Source organism: Borostomias antarcticus, assembly GCF_949987555.1.
Source record: "Borostomias antarcticus genome assembly, chromosome: 6".
In the NCBI taxonomy this organism is placed as follows: domain Eukaryota; kingdom Metazoa; phylum Chordata; class Actinopteri; order Stomiiformes; family Stomiidae; genus Borostomias; species Borostomias antarcticus.
Genome location: NC_140239.1, coordinates 30,918,135 through 30,932,082, shown reverse-complemented (window position 1 = coordinate 30,932,082; position 13,948 = coordinate 30,918,135). Strand labels below are relative to the sequence as shown.

The window sequence follows — 13,948 nt, the reverse complement described above, 5'->3', positions numbered from 1 at the left end:
TGTGAACAGGGTCACAGGTAGGTCCTCAGACAAGGCCTGGATGATTTACGCCCCCTTGATACGACAGCCAATCAGAATGCAGTGTAAAAGTCCCCCAAAAACAGCATTATCACACTTATGGAGCTAGTTATTTTAAACGTTTACTGACACAATCAGAGGGTGCGTTCAGGTCCTCACACACCCCTAACGGACTGCTAAATACTGAAGGAAGAGAAACAATAATCAATCAGTATTGATTTTAAGAACATGTAAAGCTAATAATAATCATGATGTCCTTAATTGTGGTCTGGAACATTGTTCATATCTGTCGTAAAGCAGAAATGTTTTCACTGAGGTACTGAAGATGGGTCTGAAGAACGGCTTGTGGCCCGAAACGTCACCTTGGTGTCAATTAAATATTCCTGGGAGCATATTTCTGGTGAGCAGACTCTATTTTTTCTACTGTAGATGAGACCCTCTGAGATGTTTCTACTGTAGATGAGACCTGAGGTGTTTCTACTGTAGATGAGACCCTCTGATGTGTTTCTACTGTAGATGAGACCTTCTGAGGTGTTTCTACTGTAGACGAGACCTTCTGAGGTGTTTCTACTGTAGATGAGACCCTCTGTGTTTCTACTGTAGATGAGACCCTCTGAGGTGTTTCTACTGTAGATGAGACCTTCTGAGGTGTTTCTACTGTAGACGAGACCCTCTGATGTGTTTCTACTGTAGATGAGACCCTCTGAGATGTTTCTACTGTAGATGAGACCTTCTGAGGTGTTTCTACTGTAGATGAGACCCTCTGGTGAGTTTCTACTGTAGATGAGACCCTCTGAGGTGTTTCTACTGTAGATGAGACCCTCTGAGGTGTTTCTACTGTAGATGAGACCTTCTGAGGTGTTTCTACTGTAGATGAGACCTTCTGAGGTGTTTCTACTGTAGATGAGACCCTCTGATGTGTTTCTACTGTAGATGAGACCCTCTGATGTGTTTCTACTGTAGACGAGACCCTCTGATGTGTTTCTACTGTAGATGAGACCCTCTGATGTGTGTTTCTACTGTAGATGAGACCTTCTGAGGTGTTTCTACTGTAGATGAGACCCTCTGTGTTTCTACTGTAGATGAGACCCTCTGATGTGTGTTTCTACTGTAGATGAGACCTGAGGTGTTTCTACTGTAGATGAGACCTTCTGAGGTGTTTCTACTGTAGATGAGACCCTCTGTGTTTCTACTGTAATGAGACCTTCTGAGGTGTTTCTACTGTAGATGAGACCCTCTGAAGTGTTTCTACTGTAGATGAGACCCTCTGATGTGATTCTACTGTAGATGAGACCCTCTGATGTGATTCTACTGTAGATGAGACCCTCTGATGTGTTTCTACTGTAGATGAGACCTGAGGTGTTTCTACTGTAGATGAGACCCTCTGAAGTGTTTCTACTGTAGATGAGACCCTCTGAAGTGTTTCTACTGTAGATGAGACCCTCTGAGGTGTTTCTACTGTAGATGAGACCTGAGGTGTTTCTACTGTAGATGAGACCTTCTGAGGTGTTTCTACTGTAGATGAGACCTGAGGTGTTTCTACTGTAGATGAGACCCTCTGAGGTGTTTCTACTGTAGATGAGACCTTCTGAGGTGTTTCTACTGTAGATGAGACCCTCTGAGGTGTTTCTACTGTAGATGAGACCCTCTGATGTGTTTCTACTGTAGATGAGACCTTCTGAGGTGTTTCTACTGTAGATGAGACCTGAGGTGTTTCTACTGTAGATGAGACCCTCTGAGGTGTTTCTACTGTAGATGAGACCTTCTGAGGTGTTTCTACTGTAGATGAGACCTGAGGTGTTTCTACTGTAGATGAGACCCTCTGATGTGTTTCTACTGTAGATGAGACCCTCTGAGGTGTTTCTACTGTAGATGAGACCTGAGGTGTTTCTACTGTAGATGAGACCCTCTGAGGTGTTTCTACTGTAAATGAGACCCTCTGAGGTGTTTCTACTGTAGATGAGACCCTCTGATGTGTTTCTACTGTAGATGAGACCCTCTGAGGTGTTTCTACTGTAGATGAGACCCTCTGAGGTGTTTCTACTGTAGATGAGACCCTCTGAAGTGTTTCTACTGTAGATGAGACCTGAGGTGTTTCTACTGTAGATGAGACCCTCTGATGTGTTTCTACTGTAGATGAGACCCTCTGAGGTGTTTCTACTGTAGATGAGACCCTCTGAGGTGTTTCTACTGTAGATGAGACCCTCTGAGGTGTTTCTACTGTAGACGAGACCCTCTGATGTGTTTCTACTGTAATACTGCGACCATCTCCAAAATCAGTCCTATAATCTCATGAGTTAGTTTCAGTCAAAATAAAAAAAAGTACATAATGACAATATTCATCAATATTCATCGCCATAAACATTTTAGAAGGATCTATATGCAATGTCACTATTAGTACAAAATCTACTCATTTCATGTTAAGTATTAATGCCACTCAAAACTACAATGTAGTTCACAAAAAGATCGGACATCGTCTCAAGACAATACAACTCCTGATTGTCTGAGGTTGTCAAAATGGCCGACGCGTGGGAGGCCATTACGAATGAGCCCAATGAGAGGAAATGATCCATCTGGTAATAGACTACACAGACACGACATATAGATAGGCACTCTTTGTGCGTATACGCAGTACAATCCTGTTCTTGTCGACCTCATGCCTGTCACATCAAGTGGTTATAAAACAAGATTAAATGAGAACAATACTTATTTTCAACAGTCCGAATTAAACAGTCTTTTTTTTTTCAAATGAGTTAGGAGAAAATGTACAATACACAATATCTATAGCTAGCCCGATAAACTGAGGTCAAGTCACTGTTGTCAGAAGTTAAATGATGAAAGTGTGTGTGTGCACGCAGGCAAACACACACCGACATGCACTTATCCAGCTGACGGAATACACCCTGGATGTGTGTGTAAAACACTCCCACTTCTGAACCATGGTCACGCCTAAAGAAGGCTCTGATTGGAAGATATTTGGAGTCACAATTGATTTGCCATTTCAGTGATGTGATTGGTTGAAAATGCCATGTGACTCCGGTGCGAACAGCGGCGGTGTAACAAAAATCGCGGTGTGTGTGTGTGTGTGTGTGTGTGTGGGGAGGGGTGAGGTAGGCTTTTGCTGTAAACAAAAAAAAAGAAAAGTACTGTCGTAAGGAAAAAAAAGGTAATCTGTGAAGATGGACTTGGGGAGTCTGTGGTAACACTTCTTCACACACACAGCCTCCGAACACAACAGTCCTACAGTTCATCAAACAAGCTCATCAAAACACAAACACAAAATGTACAACTAGGTATAACTCAGGAGGTAGTTACTAATATCAGTACATGAATCGGTTACAGAACACGAGTCCTTTCAACAACGCTGTCCAGAGTTCCTCGAGCAGTCTGTGGATGATCCCCAAAAGAATCAAATACACTTGTTTTTTTTGGTTAATTCCCTGAGAACAGTTTATCATCCTGAGAGGAATTATGGGTAAAAAGTGTGAAAATACATCGTACAAAAATGTCATTTCCAGAGGAGCTGAGTTGTGGGTTGTGCTCGTCAGGTGGTTTGCTCTTTTTTTTTTCCCGTTTTCTTTTTTTGAAACTCTGTTTCGGTGCATTGATAGGTTGGATTTCATGCACACACATTCATAACAGCTGTACATTAACCACCTCAGTGTTTTCAGCAATGGTCCCTCTGTTTTCAGCAAGGGTCCCTCTGTTTTTTCGAAGGCCCAAGAACAGCCAAGTCCAAGTCCTACTTAAAATGCCTTCAAATATAAAGCCAAACTCTTTGGTATAGAAATATATACCAAAAAACAGTTGGTTGTCTACGTTAGAGCTTTATAAAAAAAATCAAAAAAAAATCAACACAAGCTAGTTCGATATCGTCATACAAAGTCATTTGATTTGTCAGCACATTTAAGATACGATTCCAAAGTGACCCGACTGTAACTTTGTGAGGAGTCGCGTCAGATCAGCTCTTTACACATTCAATCTGGTCAGAGGAGAGTCGGCTCGTCCTTAGTAAGCGTCCCTGACCGGCTAACAGGATTCAAGTCACAGGAAACAGCAGCTCTCTCTCTCCCTCTCCCTACTTTGATTCACCACTCCCTCTCTCTCCCTCCCTCTCGGTCCCTCCCTCTCTCTCTCTCTCCCTCTCTCTCTCCCTCGCTCTCTCTCCCTCCCTCTGTCCATCCCTCTCTGCCTCTCTCTCTCTCCTCCCTCTCTCTCTCTCCTCCCTCTCTCCCTCCCTCTCTCTCCCTCCCTCTCTCTCTCGGTCCCTCCCTCTCTCCCTTCCCCTCTCTCTCTCTCCCTCTCTTTGTCCCTCCCTCCCTCTCTCTCCCTCTCTCTTTGTCCCTCCCTCCCTCTCTCTCCCTCTCTCTCTCTCCCTCCCGCCCTTCCTCCCTCCCTCTCTCTCTCTCCCTCCCTCTCTCTCCCTCTCTCTCCCTCTCTCCCTCCCTCCCTCTCTCTCTCTCTCCCTCCCTCCCTCCCTCTCTCTCTCTCCCTCCCTCTCCCTCTCTCTCTCTCTCTCTCAGGGAATGTGGGAGTGTTTGAAACACACGCCCCAGTGTCAGGATGACCTCCAGAGGAGACTGCAGTAGAACGCTGGCGTTCCCAAGCAGGTGGTGCAGACAGAGTGTTGAGGGGCCAGGTGTTCAGGGAGGGGCTCTGTGTACACGAGGGTGTGGTACATCCCACCCCACCGCTCCACAGCCCGGCTCCAGATGTGAAGGGCGTGGCGTCGGGGAGAGAGGGCGTGGCATCAGGGAGAGAGAGACAGAGACAGGGGCGTCGTCCTCCAAAAAGACACACTCCGACCGTCTTCAGCAAGACGAGGAAGAGAGGGTGGTGATTCACGATTAAAACAGACTAATACTGAGAGCGAGGTCAAATGTGTAACATTATTTGATTCTAAAGAGGAGGCAGACTAAGGGGGTGATGTCATTCTGATGTCATTGGTGATGTCATATGGGTCAGTATGAAGGAAGTGTGGTGGTCAACAACAACAAAGAATCCTGCACAAGTCAGGGCCTTCTTCAACCATGTCAGAGAGCACTTGTTACTGTATATACTCATTACTTAAAGTTAATAGCATTTCAATAATATCCTATTCTCTTATACATATATTAATGACTAATATTGTGACATAAAAACTGTGACACTATCTTATCTATTACCCAACAACCAAAAGCTAGATCTAAATACTAAAGTCCAATTAAATACTGGTGAATGTCTCAATGTTTTGGAACTTGAATCTAATGCACAGTGGAATAATATGATTCTTATCTAAGGCATATCTATCTATGGTTATATGGAACTGGATAGGTAATATGAACTCAACTAGACTCCGCCCCTAATCTCAGAGCCTGGGTCTGTTTACTTCTCTACTTCTTATTTGCCACTTAACTGTTGTCTGCACTAAGAATCTCTCTGTCACTCACTCTCACACACAATGCCCACTCTCTCTTACAGACACACACACACACACACACACACACACACACACTCATAAGCACGCAAACATGCCTTTAACAACCTTGCCTACATACATACCAGCAATCTGCAGTCAAATGTTAGTAACACTGAACCAAAAGACTCAGTTTCAAAAACAAAACAAACACACACACACACACACACACACACACAAACACACACACACACACGATGAACGTTCAAACCAACAATCAGTCTGTCCAGTCCATACCCAGTCACACAGAGGGGGGCTATTTGAGTTGTGCATGACCAGAGCGGCTAGTGAGTCAATCCTGCCCCTTCAAAACCATCACCGTGGTTTCCATGGCGAACTCCCCCTCCATGTAGGCCACGTTAAAGCATCCTGGTTTGTGATTGGCTGAATCACAATCACAATCGTGGTGAGCGTCCTGGTGGTGAGATACCTAAGTCTCTAGAATCTATTATCGGTTAGAATAAAGTGTTGATATTTTAGGAGTGATAATGGAATGATTATGTAGCATTTGGGCCAACTGGCCTAAAAAGAGGGTGAGTCCGATTCAGAATGAGTCAGACAACGCGTTAAGGGTTTGCAACTATTAGGTCCAGGTTAAAACAACAACAACAACGACAAACAAACAAACAGTCAGTCATCCGAGCCGGATTCACACGCCCCCTGATTTCTCCATAACGTTTCTAGAGCTGCACTGATTTCAACGCGCGAGTCACACGCACGCCGCTCGCTCCCGCGAGCCCGCTGTCTCGGCGACCGTTGCCATAGCTGCGCCGGACGACCTGACGAGTCAGTCACACACATTCACACGCGTCCGTAACCCACGGCGGCCACGGCCGTCGCCATAGCTGCGCTGGTCGAAAGACAGACACGACACGTCCTGTTTTTTTTGTGTTTTTTTTCTCCACGAGTGTGAGGTAGATGAGGTGGGGGCTTCGGGGTTCCTGGGAGGAAGGGGGCGGGGGGGTCGGGGGTTGTGGGTGGGGGGGGGGGGTTGTGGGCGGGGGGGGGGGGCCTACACCTCTCAGCCCTTCAGGGTTTCCTCCACCTCTGAGCCGGGGGTCCTCGGTGTGTCGGGGGCTCCTCTGGGGACGACAGGGGCCCCTCCAGGGGGGACGAGCCCGAGCCCTCCTCCTCCTCGGGGGGGAGGAGGAAGGTCCCGGGGGGCCCTGAGGTAGAGGCGTGGGGGTCCTGAGAGCCCGGGGGGGGCGCCAGCGCCTTGTGGGGGCACTGGGCCACCATGTGCATGATACTCGTGCAGTAGTGGCATTTCTTTGGCTGGGGGGGCAGACCACACTCCTTAGCATGGTGGTCCAGACCTCCACAGTTATAACAGCTGCAAGGGGGGGGGGGGGGGAGAGGGAGGGAGAGAGAGAGAGGGAGGGAGGGGAGAGAGGGAGGGGAGAGAGAGAGGGAGGGGGAGAGAGAGAGGGAGAGAGAGAGAGAGAGAGAGAGAGAGAGAGAGAGGGGGACGTCTATCAGTATTCACATTGAACATGTATTGTTAGAATCTGATTAGTGATTTTAATTCTGTGTTTTGTATGTGTACTGGTTGGTTTCCTACTGCATATTTGATTCTATTTATTATCTTTTAGAAAAGCCTCCTATGGACTGGTGTTGAAAATTAGCACTTGTGCTACAAACACTCAAGCAATGCATCTGGTCTGTCCACTGTGACTGTTCCAATGTAACTGTGATTAAATAAAAGTTTAATTCATTCATTCATCTATAGGTGCATCCCCAAAAAATTGAATATTGTGAAAAAGTTCATTATTTTCCGTAAATTTAATTCAAACAGCGAAACTCATGTATTCTAGATCCATTACACAGTGAAATATTTCAAGCCTTTTTTGTTTTAATCTTTATGATTGTGCAGTATGTTCAGTATATTCATCTATACACTCAATCCTTGCTCTCGGGGCTCCTTTTGCACAAATTACTGCATCAAATCGGACCGTGGCATGGAGGCAATCAGCCTTGAAATACTTCACGTGTAATGAATCTATAATATATGAAAGTTTCACTTTTTGAATTAAATTACGATAGATAATGTGTTTTCCACAATATTCTAATTTTCCGAAGATGCACCTGTACATGTGGAATGAAATGAGATGTTCCACACCATCAACCCGCTCTCTGAAATGAACGACCCGCTGTAACTCCCCTCCACCACTAGATGGGGGTATAACACAGCTTTAGGTCCTGCTGACGCGCAGGAAGCAGGACTGCATGGTGGAAATCAATAGGGTCGCATGCAGCATGTCCTCAGATAAACACCCACATCTTCAATTCAACAAAGCACATTCATTTATGTTTCTATTGGTTTTGCATTATGGAGAAGGAATAGAATTCAGTACGGATGAAAACCAGGAAGGTCAAGAGTTGAAAGTGCGTAGTTTTCTAGTCATATAGGAGCTTCTGAACACAGCAGGGAGAGAACTCCTCATCTAAAACACATTTAACTATCTGTTTTCCATCGGTTGTGCATTATGGAGGTAGGCATACAGATGTCAGAGTGGAAGAAACATTCAGTGACTTGTTCATAAAGAATCAAGGGTCACAGAGGCCATTAACCAATGTACAGCCGTTTGCTATTCATGGTGTTCTGAGAGGATCAGCCTTGGAAAGCCCTCCTCGCTCACATAACGCAGAAATCCACAAACGGCTCGATGTAGATGAAGACGGATATGCACAAGATGAGATATACAGCCCAGAGCAAGGGTCAAGTCCGTGTCAACCCCCCCTTAATTGTTTGTGGAGCATGTAATGAAGGCAATGACATCAGTAAATAGTGATATCTAATTCACCCTTCATGTCCGAATCACTCACACAACAGACCGGCGCTGGAATGGAACTGACCCCCGGCTTCATACTCAGTGTCTGCGTTTGTGTACAGATCTCTGCATGGCTAATTAACTCCTAAGTCCTTTCACAAGACCCTCGAGCAGAATAGGCCCGGCTCAATCGGTTTGCTGGACCTTGTGGGTAGCTAACGAGCTTGTGGTTACCAGGGTAATATCCTCCTGGGCACAGAGGAAGCTGACAAGCGCAGACCACGGCTATAGAAGATTCCTGTACATTGTATATCTGGAACAATGTGAGCGTGCACACATTCATGGCGGGTTCTTGTCGTAGCTGGCGTATACGGGCAGGCTACCATTAGCTACACTGGAAATGTAGCATTAGTGGTATGAGAACTCGACAAGAGACACCGGATCTTACATACCGTACGAGGGATGCCATATAGGACACATATTCCTTACATTCCAGCCGGGGATGTGAAAGGCTTCCTAAACATCTCCGGAACATTCTATCAGCATGTCATGGGTACATGGCACCTCTGTATGCATACAGTATGACAAATAAGCATCCTTGAAATATAGAACATTCACTGAAATATGGACTGTTATTCTGATGCATGTCCGTGTTAGCATTTCGTCAGGCGCATAGGGGATTCAATTACCTAGAATCATTTGTGTCCCCTTTTTTGACTAATTAAATTTTGGTCGCTAATGTTGATGAAATTACATTTTGCCGCTATGTTGACAGAATTACCTTTTGTCACTGACTGACTGTGTTTCCATCAGCCTACTGATGATGAAGATATTCATACAGACTCTGAGAATTGTTATTTATTTAAAAAGCATAGTTCGAGCTCTGGATGCACAGAGACAAGAATAATCAGGTAGTCTACAAGTATACATGTTCAGTCATGTCCATATCAAGATGTTTGCTGACTGACATCTTCTGATTTCCTGACTGATTGTTTTAACTTCGTTATTATGAATCAAAGAGCTGGATTCTGATGTCATGAGAATATTAAAGCCACCTCACTATCAAATCAGATTAAATTTGTCACCCTATCGTCACATGTGACAGGATAGTCGATCAGCCCGCACAGGAAAAAGCTCTCAAACGCGTCCCTAGAGACCAGCTTCCAAATCATGTCCCCGATAACTTATGGGATGTTATTCTCTATCAAATAATACATGAATAATTTACAGAAATACAGAAAGAATGCATGATCTCTCTCTCTCTCTCTCTCTCTCTCCCTCTCTCTCTCTCTCTCTCTAGAAAAGTATACATCAGAAGACATGAAGAAATGAAGTCTTGTGATTCGTTAGTTCATATGTTTTGACCAAGGCTAATGAAGCTCTTATGCTAAATTAATATTTTAGTCCCATTATTAGTTATTGTAATGGTCAGTATTTAGGGTTATAATGGTGCATATATCTGGCCTGCTCTGCTCTGTAATCCATCATGTATTTAAAGTCGCACTGAAACGGACGTTTGAGATCATCTAACTTCCGTAGTTTGACGTATTTCCGACGCAAACAAGCTATGAGGGCGGGACATATGTTTAGAGGAATTTGATTGGAACATTGACAAGTGGACGGGTTTTAAGAACTTTAGACAGATTCGATAGAAGGATAGCGTTGATTGACGGGTGGATGTCGTGAGATTATTGGCCTAAAATCTAAGGTACCTGTTGTCATCATTGCACGTGACCTACCGTTTCCCAGGAAGTAAGAAATTATATACTTTGATATAAGATTACAACAAAAGTAGAATTTTGTAATTTTTTTGGCATACATCATTGAATAGGTGAACACTATGACCAATTATGTGAACCAAAATGGGACAGAATGCTTTTTTCATTTCAGTGCAACTTTAAGAACAGCTCTCAAATGAAAACTCAAATGGTTATTATGCTTTAGGTTGTGGCCCCTTTAACAATCGGCATCTGTTTGGAACTTGGATAGATAATGACCTCATAAAAATCAACTTTCTTTGGGTTTCATTGAAAAATACATATCACATCTGGTGCCAGAAAATACCAATGTAAACATTTTAAGTAAACAACAATTTTGTAAATAAGTATTAAACCGAGGTAATCCACTTAATCCAAAGGTATTTGAGTTATCCGACATGATAAGTAAAACCTCCCTTGGTGTATTTAGAAAGACATATTACAGCCCAACACATTCTAGAGTCCCTGAAGACACTGTGGTTATGTACACCTACAGCCAGCAGGGGGCAGAGTGGCGTAACAGTGGGGGGGGGGGGGGGGGGGTGGACAGCCTCTCTCCACCAGACCACATTACAGAAGCAGAGGTGACATCAGACGCTCGTACCTGCCACTCTCAAATAGCCTCATGGCACCCTCTCATCCAAAAACCATGGCAACAATTATCCCATGTGGCCTGAATAATTCAGGTGTGTAAAACAGTCAGGGAAGCCTCTCCACAGCTCGCCACTCCGCGAGGAACAGATATCTTCTCTCTCCACAGCTCGCCACTCCGCGAGGAACAGATATCTGGTCTCTCCACAGCTCGCCACTCCGCGAGGAACAGATATCTTCTCTCTCCACAGCTCGCCACTCCGCGAGGAACAGATATCTGTTCTCACCTTGAGAGAAAAAGACTGGATAGCCAAGAGGCATCCAGCCCAACCCACTTCAGTACCCGAGCCCAACCCACTTCTGTACCCGAGCCCAACCCACTTCTGTACCCGAGCCCAACCCACTTCTGTACCCGAGCCCAACCCACTTCTGTACCCGAGCCCAACCCACTTCTGTACCCGAGCCCAACCCACTTCTGTACCCGAGCCCAACCCACTTCTGTACCCGAGCCCAACCCACTTCAGTACCCGAGCCCAACCCACTTCAGTACCCGAGCCCAACCCACTTCTGTACCCGAGCCCTATATAGCAAATAAGACAGTTGCATAAGAAGCCTAGGAGGTACTCCTAGGAGAGGTGGCTAGGAGATACTCCTAGGAGAGGTGGCTAGGAGATACTCCTAGGAGAGGTGGCTAGCGTGTGACGTGTCCTCCTACCACAGAGACAGATATCATTGTCTAGTCGTCCGTTTGCTCCAGTCACAGGTGTCTGTGAGCAGAAGCAGGGCCCCACCATCGCAGGCTCTATAGAGACGACCTAGCGAGCCAGTTAGCCTGCTATGCTATCCACTCATTTCCTCAGGCAAGTGCACATGTGATACGTTCAAAAGATCTCGGTTAAACACCTGCTTTTGTGATTTCTCCTCGCTCTAAGCACTTGATTGGAACACTGTAGGGGAACATGGGAGTGCATTGAAATGCACATAAATCTCTTCCTCCTCTGAACGCCGTCCCTCGTGTAGAGGCTGACAAATTGACTTTAAATAGCTGTGAAGTGCCCTATTCTAACGCCTTATCGCCGAGCAGCATAACCATGGCAACAGGCATGTACAGTACTTGGATAGATTGAATCTATAATCTCGGCACGCAGAAATATCCTGCCGAGGGAGCTGGAAAATCCCCTGCATGGTATAACATGATGATAGGGAGCGTCTGTTCTACCGACTACTGAGTTTGTACACTAGAAATGCAACACTGTAAAACGTTGACCTTAAAAACAGCTAAAAATGTGAACGTAATCGTGTGATGATATACGAAATGAAACAATAACAAGAGCCTAACACTAGAATACATTACATTACTGTCAATTAGCGGACAATTTTAACGAAAGCAATTACAATAACTGTATTTAACGTAGGTAGTCAGTGTACTACTACTCACCAGAACTCACAAGTGCATCTCCTTTCTAAACAAGTGACTAAGATCATAATCTAGCGCTAAGGAATCCCCCCCCATAATCATAACTCCTGATCTGAATTCTCTACTTGATTCGTTTCTATAATGTTTCACCTGCGCTGACCGCCAGGGATTACCCAGCATGCTTTGCTCTCACACTCACCGGTCTCCCTTTGGTTTGCGTTTCATGGGCGGGGCCTTCCCTTTTGGCCTCCTCTCGCTCCCGTTGCAGGGGCCCCCTCCCGGCCCCGTGACCCGCAGGGACTCCAGGCCCTTGGAGGACTTCTTAAAGGTGAACTCCACCTGCTCGCCCTCCTTCAAGCTGCGGAATCCTTCCATCACCAGCTTGCTCTGTGAAGGAGTCACAAACCACCCCTTTAAGAACACAAATCACCCCTTTAAGAACACAAATCACCCCTTTAAGAACACAAATAACCCCTTTAAGAAACACAAATCACCCCTTTAAGAAACACAAATCACCCCTTTAAGAAACACGCTTCCACAAATCACAAACCACCCCTTTAAGAAACACGCTTCCACAATAAAACATCCAGCAAGGCCTTTAAATTGTTCATAAATAAATCAAATGTGTTTCAGTGCTAACGACAACAAAACAAGAATAGTAGATGAATCCTTCGCTTGTGTGTCACCCTCGGTGAATAAAGCGCTGGTGGTCTCGACATGGTGTCCAGGTGCTCATCAGAGGAGAGGGTGCATCCTTGTTTGACTCCCTGTCTGGTTATCATTCAGACAGCGTTTCCTTCTCTAGGGGTGGGTTGGGGGGGGCGATACTGTGTCGAACTCCTCCGAATGTTGTCATCCCCTCACAGAAGAAATATCAACCGTATTTGAATTATCTAAAGTATCGATCCGGTGGGTGACAGCGTGCGACGCGCTACATAAACAGCTGTGATTCACGGCGTACGGTCGAGTCAGAACGCAGAGCGGCTGGTATCACTAACCTCTGTGCATCTCGCTGAGCCCACCTCCGAGGTAAACACACCCAGGAGAGAGCCCACCTCCGAGGTAAACACACACCTACAAGAGAGCCCACCTCCGAGGTAAACACACCCAGGAGAGAGCCCACCTCCGAGGTAAACACACACCCAGGAGAGCCCACCTCCGAGGTAAACACACCCAGGAGAGAGCCCACCTCCGAGGTAAACACACACCCAGGAGAGAGCCCACCTCCGAGGTAAACACACACCCAGGAGAGAGCCCACCTCCGAGGTAAACACACCCAGGAGAGAGCCCACCTCCGAGGTAAACACACACCCAGGAGAGAGCCCACCTCCGAGTTAAACACACACCCAGGAGAGAGCCCACCTCCGAGGTAAACACACACCCAGGAGAGAGCCCACCTCCGAGGTAAACACACCCAGGAGAGAGCCCACCTCCGAGGTAAACACACCCAGGAGAGAGCCCACCTCCGAGTTAAACACACACCCAGGAGAGAGCCCACCTCCGAGGTAAACACACCCAGGAGAGAGCCCACCTCCGAGGTAAACACACCCAGGAGAGAGCCCACCTCCGAGGTAAACACACCCAGGAGAGAGCCCACCTCCGAGGTAAACACACACCTACAAGAGAGCCCACCTCTGAGGTAAACACACCCAGGAGAGAGCCCACCTCCGAGGTAAACACACCCACACGAGAGCCCACCTCCGAGTTAAACACACCCAGGAGAGAGCCCACCTCCGAGGTAAACACACACCCAGGAGAGAGCCCACCTCCGAGGTAAACACACACCCAGGAGAGAGCCCACCTCCGAGGTAAACACACCCAGGAGAGAGTCCACCTCCGAGGTAAACACACACCCAAGAGAGAGCCCACCTCCGAGTTAAACACACACCCAGGAGAGAGCCCACCTCCGAGGTAAACACACCCAGGAGAGAGACCCACC

At 46.3% G+C, this 13,948-nt stretch overlaps 1 protein-coding gene across 1 annotated transcript in view; it reads right to left on the bottom strand.

The window, feature by feature from the left end:
- Nucleotides 1-6,502: 6,502 nt before the first annotated feature.
- Nucleotides 6,503-13,948, bottom strand: part of lin28b (lin-28 homolog B (C. elegans)) — a gene marked incomplete at both ends in the record, with an annotated part of 24,014 nt that continues 16,568 nt past the window's right edge. Inside the window, 2 exons of the mRNA XM_084440145.1 lie at nucleotides 6,503-6,806; nucleotides 12,209-12,396. Coding sequence (XP_084296271.1) covers nucleotides 6,503-6,806; nucleotides 12,209-12,396 — 492 coding nt within the window. The remainder of the gene's footprint in view (nucleotides 6,807-12,208; nucleotides 12,397-13,948) is intronic.